This window comes from Symsagittifera roscoffensis, chromosome 6 (genome assembly GCF_963678635.1).
Source record: "Symsagittifera roscoffensis chromosome 6, txSymRosc1.1, whole genome shotgun sequence".
In the NCBI taxonomy this organism is placed as follows: domain Eukaryota; kingdom Metazoa; phylum Xenacoelomorpha; order Acoela; family Convolutidae; genus Symsagittifera; species Symsagittifera roscoffensis.
This window is the reverse complement of record NC_087067.1, coordinates 26,272,390-26,295,951: the sequence shown is the minus strand read 5'-3', so window position 1 is coordinate 26,295,951 and position 23,562 is coordinate 26,272,390. Positions and strand designations below refer to the sequence as shown.

General features: G+C 33.9%; 1 protein-coding gene across 1 annotated transcript in view; it reads left to right on the top strand.

The window, feature by feature from the left end:
* Positions 1–23,562, top strand: part of LOC134848668 (neurexin-1-like) — a gene marked incomplete in the record, with an annotated part of 223,124 nt that overhangs the window by 126,244 nt on the left and 73,318 nt on the right. The window contains 4 exon segments of the mRNA XM_063866185.1: positions 1,370–1,644; positions 9,630–9,782; positions 15,879–16,078; positions 21,747–21,989. Of these exon segments, the coding sequence (XP_063722255.1) occupies positions 1,370–1,644; positions 9,630–9,782; positions 15,879–16,078; positions 21,747–21,989 (871 nt within the window).

Genomic DNA, 23,562 nt, shown 5'->3' with positions numbered 1-23,562 from the left:
TCGATTATTTGCTTTCACCAATTTCCGTGAGATCAACCATGCTTCATATGGTGGGGAGTTTAAGTGGTAATGGTAATTGTAAACGGTTGCCCACCCCTTTAAATCTTTCAGTCAAACAAAAACCATCAAGCATGCATCAAATTTTTATAAACTATGGTAGAAAGCGAAAATTGCAAGAAAAAAGAAATTTGCAAGAAGGCGGAAATGAACGTTGTGTTAGAAGTAATTTTATACAGAGATAAAAAAAAAACTAGAGTATGATTCTCAAAAATAGCTTTCTTAAGAATATATCGAAAAATTTGTTTTCAAAGAACTCAAGTGCTTGCGCTCGAGATTTTGTTCTAATAAAGAGTGAATTTAGGATGGGGATGAGAATCTCAAACATTTTACTTTTCCCCACGTTTGGCGGAAAAATCATTGATCCGCCCCTGCTCCTAAAATTATATATATACTTTTAATTTGTTAACATAATGACAAACTTGAGTTCGATTTCAAAATGCATTCAAACTTGTGTATAGGCTGTGTGCATGTGCTTGTGTGGGGGTGTGTGCGAGAGAGAGAGCTGGACTCTGGGGGGGGGGGGGGGGGGGTGATTGCAACTAATCCCAAAATAGCTATTTCCAATTGTCTTGTTTTTCCCTCATGAATAACTTGGGAGCAGAAAGTGCCAAAGGCAGCTTATTCATAGTACCAGCACACTGTCACTTCAATCTTAATTGACAAGTTTCTTTTGTGTTTCTGATTTCTAAAGGGCACTTTTACTCAAGATTTGTCATTTGAAATAATTTACAGAGGCTAGAGATTTCTGCAATATAGATTTTTTGTACTTTTTTCTCCTATTATTCTCTTCATATTCAGTTATTGCTTGATTGGGCTAATTTTAGAAGAAACAAAGCTAGCATGGCAGATGTCAGATTTTTTTCTGATGGCTATCAAAATCGGAAGTGCATTAAAAACTGTCCTATGATCAATACAGAAATTAACTTTGAGATTTCTCGCGCATTTTGATCAGAAACTTTTTTTGTTCATGAAAACCAGCAAACTGAGTTCTTCAGGCTAAAAATTTGTTTCACAGGCACCACGAACAGGGTGGTCAGCAAATTGGTTATGACTGAAAACAAAAGCTTTTTTGCCTGATGTGATACACCAGTAGAAAGCTATTTTTTGTTAGTTTTGTGCTTTTCAAACTCGTTGGTGTTTTGGAAAAAACTAGCGTGCGTTCTATCATTAAAGATGTAAAATTAAGAAAGTTAGAAAAAAATAAATAACTGCTTACGCGGCGATAACCGGCCGTAGGTTTAGTATAAAACCATTTCCTAAAGCATTCGACAACTTTTGACAAAAACTGGAAAAAAAATGAATGTTTCAGGTGACTTTTTGGAGTCATTTATTAGATGTCAAATTCATACCCTCCGTTCTGGGCGCTCTCCAAGATGCCCAGTTGACAGGGCTTTCTTCTTCTTCTTCTTTGGATGGAGGAGAGAAAGCATTTGTGAACGGCTTCGCAGTGTCGAGGGGCTCGCTTGAGCAGACTTGTTGTGACGTGGAACCCCCCACAGATGTGACTTTCAGAACAGGTCAAGGCTTCCTATCGCTGCCCAAATGGAGGTCACCGACCGATGGCACTTTGTCCTTCAGTTTCAGGTCAGCATGTCATATAATGTCATCTGCCAAAATAACAAAAATGCTTCTCAGATCTTTTTGTTCAAGCAGAAAACAGGTTATTTGTGATAAAGTGTTGGTCATACATATCTATACATAAATATTCAAAAATATCAGTTTTTTCATAAGCTCCATACTTGGTTTTGTATGGCGTACATTTTTCTACGGAAATAAAACCGGGTAACTTTTCTATTTTAAAGAGTTTTTAGTTTGTAAAGCAAAAAGATCATATTCTGTTAGATTACATTAGCCTCAGGTTATAGAATTTAGATATGATCTGTAATCTTGTCAATTTGGTTCGACTGATACAGGGCGGATTTAGGATTTGGATTTAGGATGCGAAGAGGAGTTTTTGAAGGCTGTGGATCTACAAAAGTTCAAAGTTCTGTCAACTTTTTTTAATATATAATGTTTTCGATTTTCTGAGCCCTAAAAATCACTAGAAAGATCCAGTTTTTGGTCTAACTTTAAGCAGGCAATTTTTCAGCACTCAAAATGGAAAAAAAATTGATACGGTTCTCCAGAAAAAATTGGATACAGTAAGAATTCCTCGGAGAAGGCGCAGGGTGGATTGGGATATCCTGTAAAACTAACTTGGAAAATTGTTATTCTTAAACCGGTGCGGGCAATTACATACATCGAGTCTAAGAAACGACAGTTTTATAATAATCCCTCTTACATAAATCTCTAACAGTCGTTTAAAAGTTCTCTGTGTAAACTATTTTAAAAGCTTGAAATTAATCTACAAATTTTTTTTGTCGAAAAAAATGTTTTTTAGAGAGAGAGAGAGGGGACACTTTATTGTTTCAATATACTTATGCAGTTGCAGAACTGATTGTATAAGAATCTAGTGTACAATATTACGCAATGGTTATATAACATAACAAGAAAAAACATAAAATACTACGAGGTTGAATCAAATAATTGATTTAACAAAATAAATGTCCTTGGATACGGAAAGACTCTCCTTATTGGGTAACAGGGTGTCATCTTTTCCTATGATGAAATTTTTAATCAGAGTTTTTGTCAATGTGTACGGCAGTTTTCGATTAAACAAGGTTCGGATTATTGTGTTAAGGTTCCTGATTGATGTAAATAAGAAAGACTTACGAAGGAAATCAGTTTTACATGTTAAAGGGAACAGTAATGTTCCAGTTCGATGTTAAGCAAACAAAAACTCACCATGCTTGATGCATATAGCTTTTTCTTTTTCTAAAAAGAAAACACTAAATTTATGCAATGATGCGTCTTTGGGGGCGGTAGATACCAGAAAGAAAGTAAATTGGCTTTTTTTTTCCATTTTTTTCTCATGAAGCGTTTGGACTTCAATATGAACGATGATATTTCTTGCAATATTAACATGTACGAGAATCAGTAGGAATTTGATTTTTACGCTGTTACCTTTCTTATTTTCGTAATAAGATCGAGTATGTTTTCCTTTTTTTTGCGTTTTAAGATCAAATTATCTCCACTATAATTTTTTCAAAAGCTATTTTAAAAAATGAGGTTTTAGTTACTTATTTTTAGTGTTACACGCAAATTTAAGTTTTTCAGAGGGCTCTATCTTTACAACAAACTTGCTTTTATGAAGGGATGTTTTAAAAGGATAGGCGTACGTCTTTGAAAAAAGAAAACGCTTTTCCAGAGAGTTTATAGTTCGCATTCCACTCATAGCGCTTCTGATTTCGAACTTAAGAAAATAGGCCAAAATTTTTCTTTTTACTTGACTCAAAAAGCGCACGCCAGCTTGAGGCGATTTGTGCGTCAATGTCTTTTTAGCGTGGTCAATTGTTTGCAAATTATGGATAATTCATTTCAAATTTGTATCATTACCAACAGTTGAATTGCGGAGGTCAATTTTGTGGGTAAGTCTTCGGTAGGAATTATTTCATGGCAGCAGTTTAATTAAAGAACTTAGACTGACAGGATTGTCTGCTTTTCTGATGAACTAGAGAAGAAAAGAGTCTAGCTAATTACAGAGTTGACGTGTAAAAGAAAATGAACGCAATTGATGTTGCGAATGATCAAGAGAGAATTCAACTCTTATGATCTAATTTTAAATGAACATCGCGCTGCTGTCAAATTATCACAAGCGGCCGAGCGCCGAGGAAAAAGTCTGAAAAAAGGAAAACAAGAGAGAAATAGAAAAATGGAAATCGATATATGCAACACCTATAAACTCAATGGATGTTGCTTGAAATAATGTTCATTTCATCTCATTGAAAAAAATTCGCTTTATTTTCCAAATATTGCGGGTAGAAAAGGCATATAATAATGAAATGATTTCCTGATTCATCCGAACTTGTTCAGTAACTAATAGACCTCTTGGATAAGAAAAAAGGAACTAAAGACAACATGCCCATATCAAGACAAAACCCCATCATGTTCCGACTGCCTTCTAAGATTAGTTTTCGCTTTACAAAAAATTCTAGAACTATTTTTTAGAAAAAGAGGGATTTTTTTGCATTTTTTACCCCACACGCAATGTAAATCACAAAGTGATATATTTAGCATACATCAAAAAGTTACATAGACCAATTAGCCTGCCTCAAGTCAATTTGGAACGCTTTCTAAAACGGTTTAAATTGCGGCTTACTTGTTAATAGCACGAAATTAAACGCACGTTATACTTCCCGAGGTAGTCAAATCGGCATTCTTTATACCTCCGAAATCATTACAGGTTATATTTTTTTTCTCAAAAGTTTGAGCATGTTACACTAAAACTTTTTGGATGATATCAAAATAAGTTTGTCAAAAAATGATAGATTAGAAATCGATAACTGTCTGAAGAAAAAAAAATCTCGCTTAGCACTATTGTTCCGCCATTTTCTTTGAAAATTGTGGAACTAAAACTGAATCATCACTGAGTCTCAACATTTCAAAACTATTTCGTGTAATCTCGTAAGGATTTCATTAGGTACTGTATATTCATTCATAGGGTTGTTAAAACCATGAAAAAGGTTTTTAACGATGTGTCATGAAATTCCTTTTTTTCATTAGTTTCAACTTGAATTTTTGCAAAAACTTTTAACAGTTGATATTTACTGTCAGCTTTTAACACGCTAGGTGTATACTTTTGTTCGAATCTAATGTGCCGGGCTTTTTAGTCAAATTTTCTGAAGAATAGTCTTTGTCAAGTCATACATGGATAGCCGGTTGCTGTGCGAATAGCGCATATTGTTTCAACCGACCAGATTCAAAAAAAAGTTAGCTGAAAAATAGAAAAAATACTTTTAAAGCAAGAACAAAATTAGAACGTTTTCGCAATTACTGTTGTAAGTTACTGATGTCTTGTTTTTTTTTTCACTAAAACTAGATTGAAACATGTTCTTTTTTCAGTAGTAAAGTTTTGCTAAATGAAAAAAAAAAGTTCAACAAGACTGCTAGTATGTCAGGGTTGAGCCCTGAATGCTCTGATTGCCACTTAATCTAAATCGAATAATTTTCGGTAAAAGCAAACTTTGAAAAACTATAAATTCGGGACAATATCAAAGATAAAATGTAAAAATTTGAGCCATTCGAAATTAAATTGACCAATTAGCTAGCCTTAATTCAGTTTAGTACAATTTTTCTGTGCGGGATAATTTGTCACGCAAAATTAGTTTGCGTTACGTTTTTCAGGATTATGGAAAAAATCTACAAAACGCGCATAAATTAGTCCAAAGTATGGCTTAATTGGCAATTTTCAAACACCAATACTTTCTAAGAATTAATGGGAGAAAAAAGCTTTTTTTTTCAAGTCCAAATCGGGGATTTGCCGATATCTTCAATAAGGAATAAAAACTTTTGTTCAAAATTATCATATCGAACGCCGAATTTTGACAAAATAAAAAAAACTACACCAAGCATAAATTTCCCGTTTTCTTTGAAAACTCGAACAATAAAGGCTCAAAGAAGTAGCTTATGACCATATCAGCAAAAAATCAAAGTGCCGGTGCAAAGCATTGTTGTAAGTTGGAGAAAAAGCACACTCTAATTTCCTATTTCAAATTTTAAAATCAGTGTTCTTGATGTAAATAACGAAAATGCAACCGTTATAAAGTTTCAGCTACAAATCATGCTTACTGAATATTCAATTAAAATCAAAACAAAAGAAGACTGCTCGTATCAGGGCAAAACCCTGAGTGTTCCGACTGCCTTAAAAAATTTATGAAGCGCTTATAATATGAAAATGTATAAAAATCAAAATGAAAAAAATTTATATATGTATATAAAGATTCAAATTTTTTGTAAAAATCATCTGCCCACGCGCCATATAAAGTACAAAGTGATTTTGTTCCTAGTATTAACTCAATTACGGCCAATAGGCTTTCTTCAACTAATTTGCAACTATTTCTAAGACGGAATATAACTGCACTAAAGCTTTAATAGCAAAAAAATTATATCGCGCGTTAATTGTCCCAAAATGGCTCAAATGGGGGCACATTTGAGCCCCCATAATTTTACGAAAGTTGGTCGCCGAAGAAAAATGTTTTTAAATTTAAGCTCAAGAAAACAATACTTTTCGATTGATACAAAATATATTTGTGATTAAAAAAAAACTATGATCAGTTAAAAAGTCGAAATTTGTCTAAGGAAGAAACCACCCCGATCACAAATCTTCTTTATTTTTGCTACGAAAGTCAAAACACCATAAGATTTCAAAGTTAACGTTTAGGATTTCGATTGAATCAAAGTCGAATCAAAAAACGAAAAAAATTAGATGAAAATTCAAACAGCGTCGAAACATGAGTAAAAAAAACGGGGTGTAGTCATAGGAAAAACAGTGTTGACTTCTGAGCAAATAAGATATAATTTATGAGAAAAATAGCCTCAACTCATGGGTAATAATTGAGAATTTGAAATCATTCTTTTTCCGAAATTTTGAGCAAAAAGTCTACACAAATAAAGATCACGGTCAGAGCGTCACATTGCGCACCATTCATTTTCTGAAAGCTCTAGGTGAAGCTAAAAGTTTAGTGAAACCCATTCAAAATTTTGAGATTATTGCATCTCCTGGTAAGAAAATAACCATAAAAAAGTTGTTCATTTATCAATTCATAATTTATTAATTGTTTGTAAGCTGTTTGAAATTAAGAAACAAAGTGATACTGAAAAACTTTATGGTTAAAATTCAAATGCAGGCGAATTTAAAAATATCATGCCAATTAGTGTTTATATTTAATATTTGGAAATTTTTTAACAAGAAATTGGATTTTGATTCGGCACGCGCTAGTTTCTCAAAATTATTTTATATCGGTGACAAGGGCTCCCCAAGAACTTTTTGGTAGTAATGGATATCTTAGAAAAGTAACAAAAAATATACCCTTTGGGTCGACGGGAATCAAACCCCCACCAAATCCACCCCTGGTTAGACTGATTCCCTGTCAAAAACACACAACACATTTTAATCTGAAAAGAATTTTTAAAAATTTATATAGAGCAAGTAAATCAAAAACGAAAAAAAAAGATCAAAAATGTCAAAAATCAACATCGTTTGACACAAAAATAGAAACTGACATCATTCACTCGACTATTACTGGCGTATAATGAGGCAAGCAATTGTGCCCTTGGATGAAGCGAATTAAGTTTATGCTTGCAGGTTCAGAAGATTGCATTTATAACAACAGGTGTTTTTGTGAGCAACTTTTTTTTAAGAAAAAAGCTGAATCTGAGAAGAAAATAAAGGCTGAGAATTCCACCATAATTCAAATGTCGTTTTTAAATGATATTTTTATGCTTATTTCGTTTAATCTATTCATGATTACTTTCGCTATATAGTTTGGGCCTCAGATCAGCAGTTTAGTAAGAGAAAGATGGGCCCATGCTTTAATATTTCTTACCAAAATCACACACAACACTTTAATCAGAAAAGTTTAAATAAATTTTAATTTTTTATGATATACCAAGTAGGTCCAAACGTAAAACCTGTAATCAAAATGGTCAAAAAATATCATCGTTTGAAACAAAAATAGAAACTGCAATCACTCACTCGAATGTTTCTTCTAAATAATGAGCCACGCAATTGTGCCCCTGGATAGCGTGCTTTAAGTTTATGCTCTTAGGTTTAGAAGAATGAAATTTTATAACAGGTGTTTTCGCTCAAATTTTGAAAAAGAAAGCTATACCTGGGAACGGCATATTTGGCTGAGAACTCAAACTTTTCCATCACACTTTGATGTTGTTTGTTAATCGTTTTTTGCTATTTCCGGTTCATATATTCACGATTTTTTTTTTCACTTTTTTGTTTGGAACTCCGCTCGGCGGTTGAGTAAGAAAGATGGGCCCATCGGCTCATGTGAACAATCTACCCTTAATAGATCAAGTGAACAATGTCTCCCTAAGCCTAAAGGGCAAACTCAACTCGAAAAACTTGCTGAAACTATGCTCTAATCTGGTTCACTGAAAAATATTACTGTTAACCAAGTGAACAATATCCGCATTGAAGTGATATAAGGGAAGATTGATTGTTCACTTGGTTCAAAAAATGAATTTTTTTTTCTGGTTTTCTCAATTTTTTTGCATCAATTAACTCTTAAAACTCAGGCTAAAAGAACAATTATTCAAATTTGCTCTAATTTGCACAAACGTCAGAAAACCTTATGCTAGCAATGGTGGTATTAAGACCGTTATAATTTATTAATTGACTCAACAGTTTTTGATTTTTTTTTATTGAAATTATCAATTACCTGCAAAGCATTGATAATATTAGGCTATTTTCCAGATTCCTCCCTTTCAAATTCATTTTTGAAAAGCTTATTTAACGTTGTCATAATGCAATGAAATTTGGCGTGGTGATCAAGTCGACAACTGTGAACAGATTTTTTCTTCATACTTTACAACGTAACATCACGCATTCAGCCGAAATAACATGTAAAACAAACATTAAACTCGGTATTTTGAAAGGGGAAAACTGGAAAAGAGCCTAATATTTAAGTCAGTTATTGTGATCTGGACGCAATTTTTTTCATGCTACTCGGCATTTAGGTGGACAAGAGTGTATATATCCAGCGCTATGACAAGAGCTCCCCCAATTAATTTCTATGCAGACTTTATGCTAGTAAAACGTTGACTGTAAGTAACCCAATTTAGACACTAAAATTGATAATATAAGGATTTTATACAGTTCAGAAAAATCGATTATGTAGTCCAGAAAACTGATATTTTTACTGTGTGAAATCTGTATAAATTATGTATACATCGATTGTAATCGAATGTAATGCAACTTCTAGGGACCCAAAAAATTGATTATATTGTCTAAAAATGGATTATGATTACTACAAAATTAATTTTTCTGCTCTTACAAGCATGCTGTTTTAAAACTCAAAAATTAAGTTGAATCCAACTAAAGGACACAAATTAAGAAAATCATCAGTAAAAACGAAATTTTAGGCACATAAATATACACAAAAACCTTAAACATCATCGATACAAAAAATTTTGAGCCATAAAATTTACAATTATTTCATGAAAAACATCAAAAAAAATTGTGCAGAAAAAAAAACAAGAAAGGCTGAATATCATCAAAATAAACAAGACTTTCAGCATAAGAACAACAATTAATTCAAAAAAATCATCATTATAAACAAGATTTTGTGCACAAAAAATGCCATAATCTCCTGAAAATCATCAAAATAAACAGGATTTAGTTGGTGGGCATCATCACTACCAATTTACCTCGATCTTTTCTTTTTTCTGCTGAATACAGCTCGAGGCAATTTATGGGGCCGTTATCCTTACTTTCAGGTTTATCTTGCTAATTGTATTTTTTAACTTTTTTCCTCCTTCTAACAGTTTTGGATCTTTTCAACTATCCCCATCCCATAGATTACCTAGTAACGAATATCCATCCCTTCAAAAAACTTCTTAGAGGGTATGTATATTTTGTTGTACCCTGTAATGAACCCCCCCCCCCCCCCCCCCAGCATTTTTGTACAGGGGACAACTTCAACCAAACAAAAAGATGTTCAATTGTTGCTGTAATTTAGGACGAATGAGCCATTCGGCGTGCTTGTGTACAATGATGGTGCTTTGAAGAACAAAGAGTTCTTCGGCATAGAACTGTACGACGGATATCTCTTCTATGCCATCTACACTGGACAGGGAAACGCCACCAGAGACAAAATATACGCGCCCAGGAAGTAAGAATAATATTAAGCAAAAAATTGGAACAGACAAAAGTAATTAAAAAGAGCAATACGCCAGTTTTGAACAAAAAGTTATGCAATTTAAAGTTTTCAGTCGACCTTGAGAACTCTTTTTAATTAATTTTGTCTGTTCCAATTTTTTGCAACTCTTTCTCATATCAGTTCATAGAAGATCTAGCCCACCATCATCCGTGCTCATCGTCGTCGGTGCTGGTCAGGCTGCAATTCTCAGCCGAAAAAAAAATAGACATAAATATACTTGCACGGAGTTCATGTAAGCAGGGGGCACAATCGCTGTTCGCGGCAAAGAGCCCAACAAAGCTCGTATGTCTGTCATTTCCGTCGTCGATAAAACGGTGCCAAAAATTTAACATCCACCTCCAAAACCAACCCTCCCCCTCCGAATCAGAACCAGACAAAATTTGCCCATTCCGCCATATACTTTGCAGTGGAATTAATAAAGCTCTCGTGTGTTTGTTTATCGATTTCGATTGGATGAAAAAATTAGTTTTGATAGGTTAACCGGGTTGAACTTCACACAAAAAACAATTTTTGTCAGAAAATTTTTTAATGTAGTCTAGAAAAAAAATGCGTTTCATTGAATTTCCAGTTATGAAAGTTGGTTGACAAACATTTTTCCTTACAAACCAAGATTCCGAAATCCTTCAATTTTATTTCTAAAAACTTTTAAGTTTATTATTTCCGTTTTTTGTTGAATAACAGCCCTTTTTTGTCAAATTTTTTAGATTTTTTGCTTGGAAAAAGTGCTAATTCTGCAAATTTATTTCATGAATACTGTACAATAAACAATTTTTTAAGAAATTTTTAGTTCTCAGTTTGGTCGATAATCCCTTTTTATGATCAAGCAGGAAGTTTCCGACAAAATTTGAAGCAATCAGTTTTAAATTTTACTTTTAACGTAGTCCAGACACCGTTTTTTTACACAGAAGAATTAAAAATCACAAGGAATATATTTTTTCAGTTTTGCAGCAAACTAAACAAAACCAAAAGTTTGTCCCAAAAAGAAGCTAAAATTTACAACCTCCGCATTTTTTAAAATAGAAGCTTCATAGCCATCTACAGAATTTTTGTTCCGATTTTCGAAGAAATGCGGAATATATATACCAGGGATAATTTTTTTGCTCGGTCAATTTTTGACTTTTTATCTAAGCATTTTCGACATAATTTTTAAAATATCATCTTACAGATATTGATATTGTTATCTGGGACTCAGATTTTAAAAAAGTATCTCGCCTATAAACTTTTTTCCTGGGTTTGATGGGTTTGAAACTGTGTCTACTTAAGAAAATTGCTTTTTATACCATTCCATTTATGGAAAAAATTTCAACAAACACTTCTGTTATGGGACAAATGCCTGTCATTTAATTACACTAAGAGCAAAATGCTAGTCTTGCTATTTTCAACATTTGTTGTCTTTAGAATGGTAGGGAATTAAATGATGAGCTTTTTTCTATAAACGAAAACGCATGACTAGCATTTTTGTCAACCCGGGACTAGAATTTTTGTCAACAAATCTCCACATCTCGATACTATTTTGGGCAGTGTTAATTAATTCAAGAAAAATTAAGCCTATTAGACGCGCTGTTGGAAATTAGGTTTATAGCGACACTTTTTCCAGAATCAGATCTGATCACATCTAAGAGAACTTTTAATGAATCAATAACTTCATACGTGCTCAGGACTGCTTTTTTTAAAACCAGACTTTTTAGGTGATTTTTGGGTCGAAAGGTATCTGATTTCGCAGTAACATATCAAACAGTTGGTAAGTTCAGAGAGGAATATTTTATTCTGGAAGTTTCTCATTAACATTGTCGGAAAATGGCAGGATCAAATTTTTCCCCAAAAACTATCGAAAAGACGATCAATATAATATAACTTTTTTCAAAAGCAATTAATTATGAACACTAAATTCAGATGTTTTAGTGATTTTTTATCCAGTGTAAAACTGCATTTTCAGTTTTATTCCAGAAAAAAAAAGCTTTATTCCACGATTATAGTAGATTATCACCTCCTATTTTTCAAACATGTTATCAAGCCAAAACAAATAAAACTATCCCTAATTTTTTTTATTCTGAACTTTACGAAAACCCACATTAAGTAAACTGTGACTACAAAACACAAATAGTTTGAAACTTATTAAACCCGAGTAAAAATTTCAAATTGTGTGGAGATCGCGCTACACTTTTATATAGGTCAAAAATAGGATCAAGTTAACATCTTCCCCCCAAATAGACCAAGATCCTACACCCAGCGTTAGATTTAAATTGAAGTTATGAACCGGATTTGAAATAAGTTATTATGCATTGAAAAAAAACTCGATTCTGATTGGCTGAAAATTCGAACTCAGAACCAAGTTAACATCATCCTCCCTAAAAGGCTTTGAGGGAGGATGTCTACTTGGTTAAAAAATATCCTGGTAGGGGTTTTCATTAATTATTGTTTATGGTTTTCTTTGCCAGTAAAAGCGTTTATCAAATTGACTGCCGACTTCGGGCACAGCACTGGGTAATGCTGGTACGGATACGGGCACGTGTTAGTGTACGGGTTCGGGTACGTGTATAGATTTCGGTACGATACGGTTTTGATCACTCGTACTCACGAGTATTAATACGAAAAATTGTCACAAAACTATCATAATATTGTTGATGATCATATTTCTATAACTGATCTCGTACAATTTTAAGCTAAGGTTTTAGATTTCGAAAACTTGAAAAAAAAATTGAAAAAAAAAAACGCTAAATTCAACAAATTTTTATCAACTTTTTTTAAGTTGTCAAGTGTATTTGTAGCCAAAATAGGGATAATGAAACAGTATACAAAGTTATAAAAAGATAATGAATATCAAGCAACAAATTTTTTGAAAATCTGAACAGAAAAATCGTTTTTTAATATATTTTATTAGATTGGTTATTGTAAAGTTTCATTGAAAGACTACAATAGTAGGAGAAAAAACCTGATTCCTAGGGCTGACTATGTAGTGTGATTAAACTTTTTTTCATCCCAGGGGCCCCTTCGGGGAAGGGGGTTGGCTGATCAAAAAAATGTCGGCATTTTCTTAGGTTGCCCAGAACTGATCACATCTAAGAGAACTTTTAATGAATCCAATAACTTCATACGTGCTCAGGACTGCTTTTTGTAAATCCAGACTTTTTAGTTGACTTTTGGGTCGAAAGGTATCTGATTTCGCAGTAACATATCAAACAGTTGGTAAGTTCAGAGGGGAATATTTTATTCTGGAAGTTTCTCAATAACTTTGTCGGAAAATGGCAGGATCAAATTTTTCCCCAAAAACTATCGAAAAGATGATCATTATAATAATAATTTTTTCAAAAACAATTAATTATTAACACTAAGTTCAGATGTTTTAGTGATTTTGTATCCAGTGTAAAACTGCATTTTCAGTTTTATTCCACGGAAAAAAAACTTTATTCCACGATTATAGTAGATTATCATCTCCTATTTTTCAAACATGTTATCAAGCCAAAACAGATAAAACTATCCCTTGTAATTTTTTTTTATTCTGAACTTTAGGAAAACCCAGATTAAGTAAACTGTGACTACAAAACACAAACAGTTTGAAACTTATTAAACCCGAGTAAAAATTTCAAATTGTGTGGAGATCGCGCTACACTTTTATATAGGTCAAAAATAGGATCAAGTTAACATCCTCCCCCCAAATAGACCAAGATCCTACACCCAGCGTTAGATTCAAATTAAAGTTATGAAGCGGATTTAAATTAAGTTATTATGCGTTGAAAAAAAAACTCGATTCTGATTGGCTGAAAATTCGAACTCAGAACCAAGTTAACATCATCCTCCCTAAACGGCTTTGAGGGAGGATATCTACTTGGTTAAAAAATATCCTGGTAGGGGTTTTCATTAATTATTGTTGATGGTTTTCTTTGCCAGTAAAAGCGTTTATCAAATTGACTGCCGACTTCTGGCACAGGACTGGGTAATGCTGGTACGGTTACGGGCACGTGTTAGTGTACGGGTTCGGGTACGTGTATAGATAGATTTCGGTACGATACGGTTTTGATCACTCGTAATCACGAGTATTAATACAAAAAATAATCACAAAACTATCATAATAATGTTTATAATCATATTTCTATAACTGATGTCGTACAATTTTAAGCTAAGATTTTAGATTTCGAAAACTTGAAAAAAAAATTGAAAAAAAAAAACGCTAAATTCAACAAATTTTTATCAACTTCTTTTTTTAAGTTGTCAAGTGTATTTGTAGCCAAAATAGGGATAATGAAACAGTTTACAAAGTTATAAAAAGATAATGAATATCAAGCAACACATTTTTTGAAAATCTGAACAGAAAAATCGTTTTTTAATATACTTTAATTGATTGGTTATTGTAAAGTTTCATTGAAAGACTACAATAGTAGTAGAAAATACCTGATTCCGAGGGCTGACTATATAGTGTGATTAAACTTTTTTTCATCCCAGTGGCCCCTTCGGGGAAAGGGGTTGGCTGATCAAAAAAATGTCGGCATTTTCTTAGGTTGCCCAGTCAATTTTTCAAGCGCAACTTCTTTTATGAGAAAATGTTTTACGCAGCAGACAATTTTTTTTAAATAACAGGTAAAAAAGCAATTTTTAGCAATTTTCGGAAAGTTGTGATAAAAAACTACGTTTTTTCGGCGCGCGCTCCCCCTCAAAGTTAGTATATTTTGGCGCCGCAAAGCGCCTTAAGCAAAACTTTAGGATCGGCCGAAAATGAATGTCATAAAATGCACAAAAGAGGTGGTGGTTAGGGGTGATTTTGGTGGTGAGGGGTGGCTTGGGTAGTGAGGGGGTCAAATCTCTGAGGAAGCGAGCGTCTGCACCAGCGGCAGCTGCGCACCCCCTAAATCAGCCCCTGTTTCAACCTGCATGTCGATAAGATTGAACAATACTGGACAAATTTTTCTGAACATCTAGACCGAAGAGAGTTATTAGGAACCGCAGTTTTTAAGTATAGCACTTTTGATCAGATCCAAAAAAAATAAGCGAGCTCGTATCCGCCGACTAAAAAAAAGAAAACTTTTTCTGGCTGTTCGTTTGACAAATCTTGGCTTTCATTTTTTTATCTGATGAACTGTTCAGAAATTTCCTTGGCTTATTGTTGAACCTAGTTAGGGTAGTTAGCTTAACTATATCCTGCCCGAGTTGCCTGTCCATGAAAGTTCATCCCTGAGCCATCCCTGGAGCCAGGCCTGGTCAGCGGAAAAACCAGGTCGAAGTTTTGCAAGAATTTCCCTGGCTTTCCTGGATCGGTTTAAGAGTCCAGGCTAGTTTTCAAAGAAATTTGCTAGGAATCCCAGGTGTCTTAGGCAAAATATAAATTATAATATCTACTGAGAGTTTATTTAGAACATCTTCCAAATAAAAGCTGACTGATGCAAAACTTTTTGAAAACGTTTTCATTTCCTTGATATCCTGAAACGGTTCCTAGTAAGTGTCCAGGCATGGTTTTCCAAGTTTTTTGCAGGTCCGAAATTTTTTCTGCAAGAACTCCAGGATAGCAGGGGTGCCCTGGAGCTTTTAAGTTCCTGGCACGAAGTCTAAGGGTTTCCCATGGCTAGCTTACCCGGGTTACTATAATTTGGAACAAAACCGGTCCAGCTTTTCGGACTGTGGCCGTCTTGTAATGCAGCTGCTTTCTAACCGCGATGTTTCAATTGTCTGCTCGACCTATAAATTCAATTTGAAGGATTCTCATTCGCAGAAGAACAAGTTATGGCGAATTTTTAGTCTGGTTTTTTGAAAACCAAACCAAAAAAGTTGAGTACGTCGTCCTGAATGATTGTCATTTGATTTGTAACTTAAATTTGTACCTGCTGTATGTTCTATTTTATGGCAAAAATCATTTTTCACTCTCTCTTTTTTAAATGGATGTAAATGAATGGCGGATTAGATTAAATGATAAACAAATGGTTGATTGAATTTACGATGGTTGATTAAATGGTTAAATCTAATAAATGGTTGAATATTGGCTAAATTTTTGTTAATTAAATGGTTAAATGGGTGAAATGGCTAAAGATTGGTCAATTTAATTTGTCATTCGTGCTTCAGTCGCCGAGTGACAGATGCAATGTGGCACGACGTCTCCATCATCCGGCTGGGAGCATCGTGGAAGATCCGCCTGGACACCAGAACTACCCAGGTCAACATGGATGGCGTGTCTCTGGACCTGGAGGGACCCCTACAGGTGGGGGGAGTCGAGCGGAGCCCAGTCAATGACCGATACTCACTCCCCAGACAGATGTGGTCAGGTAGGTCAAAGGTCAACCCCCAATTTCATTCCATGTTAGGAAATAAAATAGGGAAATCGCAGAAAGATCAAATAACAAAAAAACGGCAAATGAAATTTCCAAAAAACACGTTGCGGGACAACATCAAAGCCCACAAAAACTTGATTTAAATGAACGTGCGTGGTGACCAAAAAAGAGTTTTTTGATGTAGTTGCAGTTGGGGACTTTTTCTTGATATGTTCGTCTTAAAGAGGACGTTCTCCGATATCGTCTCAAACCGAGACGTTTTGGACGTAACTTTCAACTGTGGTTGGTCTTCCAAGTCAAACTTTTCAGTGTTAAGAATGTATTGAATACACACACTTAGACAGGTCGTCATGTTTTTTATTTCAATTTGTTCAGGAAAAGATTTCCAACTTGATCACGCGGCTCTGTTTCCTTTACCCCCACCTGCAATTTTTTACTAGTAAAGTTACTGTTCAAATTGTCCGATCGTTATGAAAATTGACATGCAGACTAATTAGGCTGTGCTAAACATATTTGGTTTTCATAATTAAGCTTGTAAAACCCCTCGTTACACCAGGAAAAAGAGCCGATCACACCAAACATGATATTTTGGACTTTGAGTTGAGATTATTTTTAAGTTCAGTTCAAAATCATTTGCTAAATTACGCTCTTCATTTAAGATGGCGCGAAAAAGAACGTGAATAATTTGCAAAACAAAATGGTAACTATTTCTTCAGTCCTTTCAATTTATTCATGCTTTTGACAATGTTCACAACCAAAAAATACTTGGGACAAATCAAAAGGAAGTCGGAAAATCGACCATAGTATACCAATTCAAGCTTTTGTTGGAGTCAAACAAAATTTCTTATATAATTTAAATCTATTTGATTTGATTTTAAATTCAAACAAGACTTCTCGTATCAGGGCAAAGTCCTAAATGATCCGTCCTAAATGAACCGATTTAATTAGTCGTGAATATTCTTTGGTAAAATAGATTTAGCCAAAACTATGAATGAATTGACGGATTAAAAAATAGAAAGTTAGTAAATTGAACAAAACATAAAAATAAACTTTGTTAAAATTTGATTAATTTTATATCATAGTCGTCAGAATGTTTTTCAAAGTCTAGAACAAGTTATTCAAAATTGTCAAGCATCTTCTAGGGAACTAAAGATATAGCCCACTATTTGCGAGTTTTCTTTACTTAAACGCAATAACTTAAGCGCGATAAATTTTGTGAGTTTTCATTACTTAAACGCGAGAAACTTTGTGAGCTTTCATTACTTGAACGCGAGAAAAACAAAAAAAGAAGCGTGTAATGACTAACATTCGGTATTATGCTGGACAAAAAAGCCAAAAAAAAAACAAGCATCGTACCGAAGGGAAAAATAATAATAAATTTCATGGCCCATTTCTTTATTTTGTCAAAAGAAAAACAGTGATGCAATTATAAATTGTTCTAATTCAAATTGTCTGTGCACATTTTAAATTCTGTATTAGATAATTCCCTGCGTAGTATTTCCTCATTACTCAAAGTATTGATTCAGTCTTTCACTCAAATTAGAAAATTACTTCATCAGATACAAACTGCTTTTATATTTTGCACATTTTATGAAGTCTGATTAAAAATTACATATTTTATTTAACCATCAGCAATATGAAGTAAAATGAACAATATATTTTTTGTTAAATTCATTCAAACTAAAGGTTTCTGATCCTACATGCTGCACATTTGACATTTTGCTATTGAATTTTCCAATTTTTTGCATCCAACTAATTGTTAGAGATCATAACTTCTTCGAATCTAAACAAAACCTTCATACTTTAAAAACAACACAACTCGTGTCAGTGAAAAGCCCTGATGTTCCGATTGCCATTTAATTGGTCTCGAATAAATTTTGGTAATTGATTTTTGGCAAAAATATGAAATACTTTGATCATATGAAATTTGGCTCTTGTTCACTCTCCCTCATTTAAGATTTCAATTTTTGAAAAATTAATTTTACGTTATCACATTGACATGAAATTTTGTAGAGCAAACAGACTAATTTTTGTGAAAAAGTTTGTTGTTTATACATTACAACGTAAAATCAGGCATTCAACCATAATAACAGTAACACAACTAAGAAGATGGATTTGAAAACTGATTTACGGACTAACTATGCCATGGCAAACACATTTGCTCTTATACTCAATCGAAAAGAGCTTTAAAAACTAAGTATTACACTTTGAGTATTGAATGGAAATCATAAAACCAATTAGCAGCCTCAATTCAGGATAGAACGATTTTGTGGAGCGGAATAATTCACCACGCGTGAAAAATACTAAAACGAGCAAGGTTCCTATAGTAGTGTGCACAAACGGCTGGACCAATGCAAACCAAACGAGCGATTCCCCGAGTTTTGTAAAATTATTCTGAATGAAAAACCTCCCGAGCACATATACTCCTCACTTTCTTCGAAAATCAGAGCAAAAATATTAATCCTGGACTGTTGTGTATCTATATGACAACTCAGTTTGTAGTTCAAGCTTCACTTGTTTTACAAATTTCTTAGAAGAGCCACACAAAATCAACGCATGTTTGAGTCCTAAAGGTTCCGTGTATCCAACATTTCATTGCTGAACAACCTAAGTCCCAAACTTATAGCCTAATTTTTCTAAATCTTTATTTAAAAAACGTGGTAATTTGAAAGAAAAAATCAGTCGGTGGTATTGAATTAATAAAATATGCTTTTCAGTATGGCCTATGGTGATACACATTTTATGATCAATGATTAAAAAAATCAAGAGATAATGTTCTTTAATGATCATAAACGTCCTCCTTGAAAAACCAACCAAGCATGGATCTTCCTTGGATCCCATTAATTGTAACCTTTAAAGAACGTGTTTTTTGTAACCTTTAAAGATCGTGTAACCTTTAAAGAGCACTTCTTTTTGAAGACAAAATCAAACAATGCTTAATCAAACGAAAACCAATTCAATAGCAAAATCAAATAAGTCCTTTTTTGAGTAGAAATAAAAAGTGTAACTATTTTCTCCAAAGACGAGTCAAAATTGTCCCCTTTTGCGTCAAACTCAAACAACATCCTCAATCAGACAGACGAATTCAAAAAATGATCCTTTCAAGACTAAAGTCAGTGCTCTCTTACATCAACAAGAGACAAATATTTCACTTTAGAGATCAAGCCCAATGTCCTATGCAACCAAGTAAAAACACCACGTGAAAAAAATCCATCCAGAAAATACGCGAAAGCTGTTACTTTTGTATCATTAATCAAACGTCGAAATAGTCTGTTTTTGATACAAACTCGAAAATCTCTTACATTTGCAATAAAGTCTAAGAATGTCCTCTAATATGACCAAATCGAAAAAAGTCCTAATTAAATCATGTTTTCACTGGCCCAGAAATATCTCCTGTGTATATTTTTAAATAATTCTTTTTCCTACCGTATAATTTGAGCTACCCCCCCCCCCCCCGTTTTTTCAAAAGGCGCAGAAAATTTGGCGAAACAGGGTCTTTTTACTGCTTTGTACTGCTTTGGGAGAGCTCGGAAAATCAATCTGATCGACCTAAAAAAAAAAGGTCGTCAAAATAATTTTTGAAAATTTTTTGAAAAGCCGCCCCCCCCCCTCGAGAAAATCCTAGATCCGCCCCTGCACCCCCCCCCCCATCAATTTTGCAATAAAGCATTTTTCTCAGACCTATCATTAAAACCCATTCAGTAGTTGCAGTGATGAACATTAAAAAAAGTTAAAGTGATTAATTCTCGGAGACCTTAGGCGTGATGAAAACGTGAAATGAAAATTTGGACATGATGGTGCCAAACCTTTCTTGTGGCAAAATCGGTACAGTTTTTCGATTATGCGCACTAATTATCAGTGTTTTCAACCTGCGTGAAATTAAATCGTTTCATTCATAATTTTGCTGAATTGCAGAAAACCAAATGAAGTTGAAACAAATAAACATCAGAAAGGACGCCCGAGGTTTTGAAGATAATTGGTATTGCAAAATTTTTATTGGTACAAAAATGGTGCAATTTTAGCCCGAATTTTCATATGCTTTCTTTGTATGATGTAATATTTCGATAATGCGTAGCACTCACTTGAAAATAATAGGAAGGCTTTTTCGTTTCTGAACTATTCGGCCCGTGTGAACAAGTTCTCCCCCGCCCCTCCCCCTCTAATCAACCAAGTGAACAAATTAACGATCATCCACCAAATGTAACTAGCGAATTTAAGCAGTAAAGCAAGCCAAAGTGTGAAAAGCTGGAGTCTGATTGGCTGAAAAAAATAACTAAAAGGAAACGATATTCTCAGTAACTCAAATTCAGAGTTCAGTTCAACATATTTAGCTTGTGTTTATGATGGAGCTACATAATGTTTAGTATCTCTGTAATTCAGGCGCTGATCCAGGATTGGACCGAGTTAACTCCCCACCCCAGCCAGCTAATCCGCAACGCCTAAAAATAGTCGTCCAAACAAACGAAAGTTGAATTTCCCGGCCCTCACAAAATACTATAAAATCAGTTTTGACAAAGCTTTTGCCGTCAATGTGTTTTTTACAAAAAAACAGCCCAGGAAAGTCGTTTTTAGGCCTTTTTTGGAATTGTCTGTAAGTCGTTTTTAGAAAAAAAAAATAGGATAAGTCATGAAACTTTATTTAGGATAAGTCAGATGTCATAAATTAGTACAAAAGAAGAGACCCTTTTGTTGGATTTGCTCAAGAAATTGGAAAAAAGTTGGAACATTTTCCGAATTTTGAAGAAAAAAGTAATCACGTAGAAGCTCTTTGAGTTTTATGTGCTGTTCATAATTGTCACATTTTTCGTTCCTTTATTTTATTTAGAGAACACTGGATCAGTAGTTAATTTATTGTAACAACATAAAATTAATTCAATTTCAATTTTTTTTTATTCTGTTATAAATTCAGACGATAGAAGTCCTTTTTTGACATTATCGAAGTCATTCATTTGCTGTTCGAAAGTGGAGTTTGCATTCATTTAACAAAAAGAATGAAGTGAATTTAAAAAGAAATCATATGTCAAACCGCAAAAAAGTAATCAAATTTGAGCCTGAAAATTTTTCCTGATAGAAAAAACGAACAAAAAAACCATCAAGGTTTTAAAAAGTGAAAAATACATCATTTTTTTTCTAAAATTAATAGTATATGGAACTCAAACGCGGGTACGGCGAAATGTTCGGCAAAAGTTTTTGGAAACTTGCGTCTTTATTGACATGAACTGTTGAGTGATTTTGGCTGTTTTTAACTTTTCGGGGGAGCGGAATCTCCCATTTTTGCTGTACTTTGGAAAATGATACTGATGAGATTTTTTGTAATAAAATTAATATTCTGCTTGAAAATGGATTCATTTTTTGTCTTTGAAAGTGGATTTGAAATTGCTTTTGTTCTTAATCTTAAAAAATAGTGTGCTTGCATTTTAGACTCATTTTACTGTGAAATTCAGAACAATTACAACAAATTGGATTCTTACTGCGAGAACGCCGTGTAACCTGGTTTTAAGGCGCCACAAATTGGAGAAAAAACAGAGATTTGGTTCTGAGAGCTGGTGATAGTATTTGATTTTCTTCTTTTCGTTTCGTAATAGCGTAATAAATTGCACTTGAAAAATGTTTTCCTTTTTAAAAACGGATATGAAAGTCTAGTGCTCGCTTTTATTTTCAGCGCAGCGTGGGTACAACTTCATAGGCTGTATGGGCAACTTCAAGCTAAATGGGGGAGTGGTGGACCTGACGGGGTACATAGAACAGAGGCACAGGGGGGACGTGGAGGTGGATTGTGTTCACTCAGACATGAGTCACTGCAAGAACAACTCAGTGTGTCGCAACGGTGGCTTCTGCTACGAGGGCTGGAACAGGTTCATTTGCAAGTGTCAGACGGGATACACGGGGCTCACTTGTCAGCAGGGTGAGAAATTGCATGGTGGCAACGGGGTGTGAAAAACAAAAAAAAATAGTAAAATTAACAGCCTTCTCCGTAGTTGAAGCATCTCAAAAACGAACGAAAAAAACCTGTTCGTTCAAATTCGTTCAAGCATGTTAAAATCCCCCACCTGGTATGAGGTAGTTTAACATAATCCATATCAATAAAGTTTTCGAAACTCATCATTAAAAGTTATTATTGATAATTCGAAATTGACATGGCTCTCCTATTATATCAGAAGATTCTAGATTTTATTCATCTCGTTCATATAAATGGCTGTTCGAGCAGTACTCATTTTTATCTCTTAGAAACACCTGTTTTTTTTGCTGTATTTCATGGTCGAAATTTAGATAGTATAGATTGTAAAATGATTTTTTTTTCAAATCGCTATTTTCAGTTTTTGATCTCAAATAAGGATTTTTTTCTGATTTGAAGATAGTTCCTACTATCAAAGGGTGGGCGGTACATTGAGGGCGGTACTATTTTTGAGTTTTTCACCTATTTCACTTCATAGTTACCCTAGTGTTAAGGTTAAACATTTTAGTTTAGTCGGAACCTTCTGTGCTGCCCCTGCTTGATTCTTGTTTAGCTGAAAATGATCATCTGCTGAAACAAAACTATTCAATAAGAAACTCATACTTGCCCCTAAAAATCTTTTTTTTTAATTTTGGGGCACTTCGTGTGTAGAACTATAAGTTATGTATCGATTTTCACAAAACAAACTTGGCTTATAGATAACTGTTTTTGTCAGACTTTCGCGGTTTACTACAGAAGAATGTCCATTATATTCAGTAGACTATAACAAAGGTCGTCCACTATTTTTACAAAGATTTTGTCCATTCCAACTTGAAAGCTTTCAAAAGTCTGCAGCCTCAAAGATAGGCATATTTGCATCGAACTTTGAACTAGCATCTTATCATATTTATCACTTGTTGAAAGTGCTTTGTTAACTAGACGATAAATGGGAGAAAAATCCCGTAGGTATATTTGAACAAAATTGAATCCTATGGGGCTAGATATTTATTAACTAACAAAAAATCCTGTTGAATATTGATTTGAGATTCCTCCATGTTTTCTTGTAAACCAAAAATGTTTGCATACTTTGGGTTTTAATAGTCGATGTTTGGATTTTCACTAAATCATGCGAATGATATGAATTAGGAAATCAACTAAATTAGTAGATAGTGTGCCCATTTTTATTCGAAGCGTTTTTGATGAAGTTTTTTTTAATAAATCTGAAATTCATTGTTATCTGGAGCGCCATATTAATTGGAGTTTTATGTAGGATCAATTTTTGTGAAGTTATGGTGGTTTGGAAATTGACTTGGCCATGCTAACTTGGCCAATTTGGAAAATTTGAAACGCTATATATTGCGTTCTTTAAACAAGCGTAAGCCTTTCAAACCCACGCTAAAGCATTCCAAATTGAAACGAGGCAAGTCAATTGGCCTTATGATTAGATATTGAGATTCTAAAATTACATCTTTGTAGCTTACATTAGCTTGTAGTGTGATCAATTGAGAAAAAAAAATTCAAAATTTTTTCAACAAATTTTTTT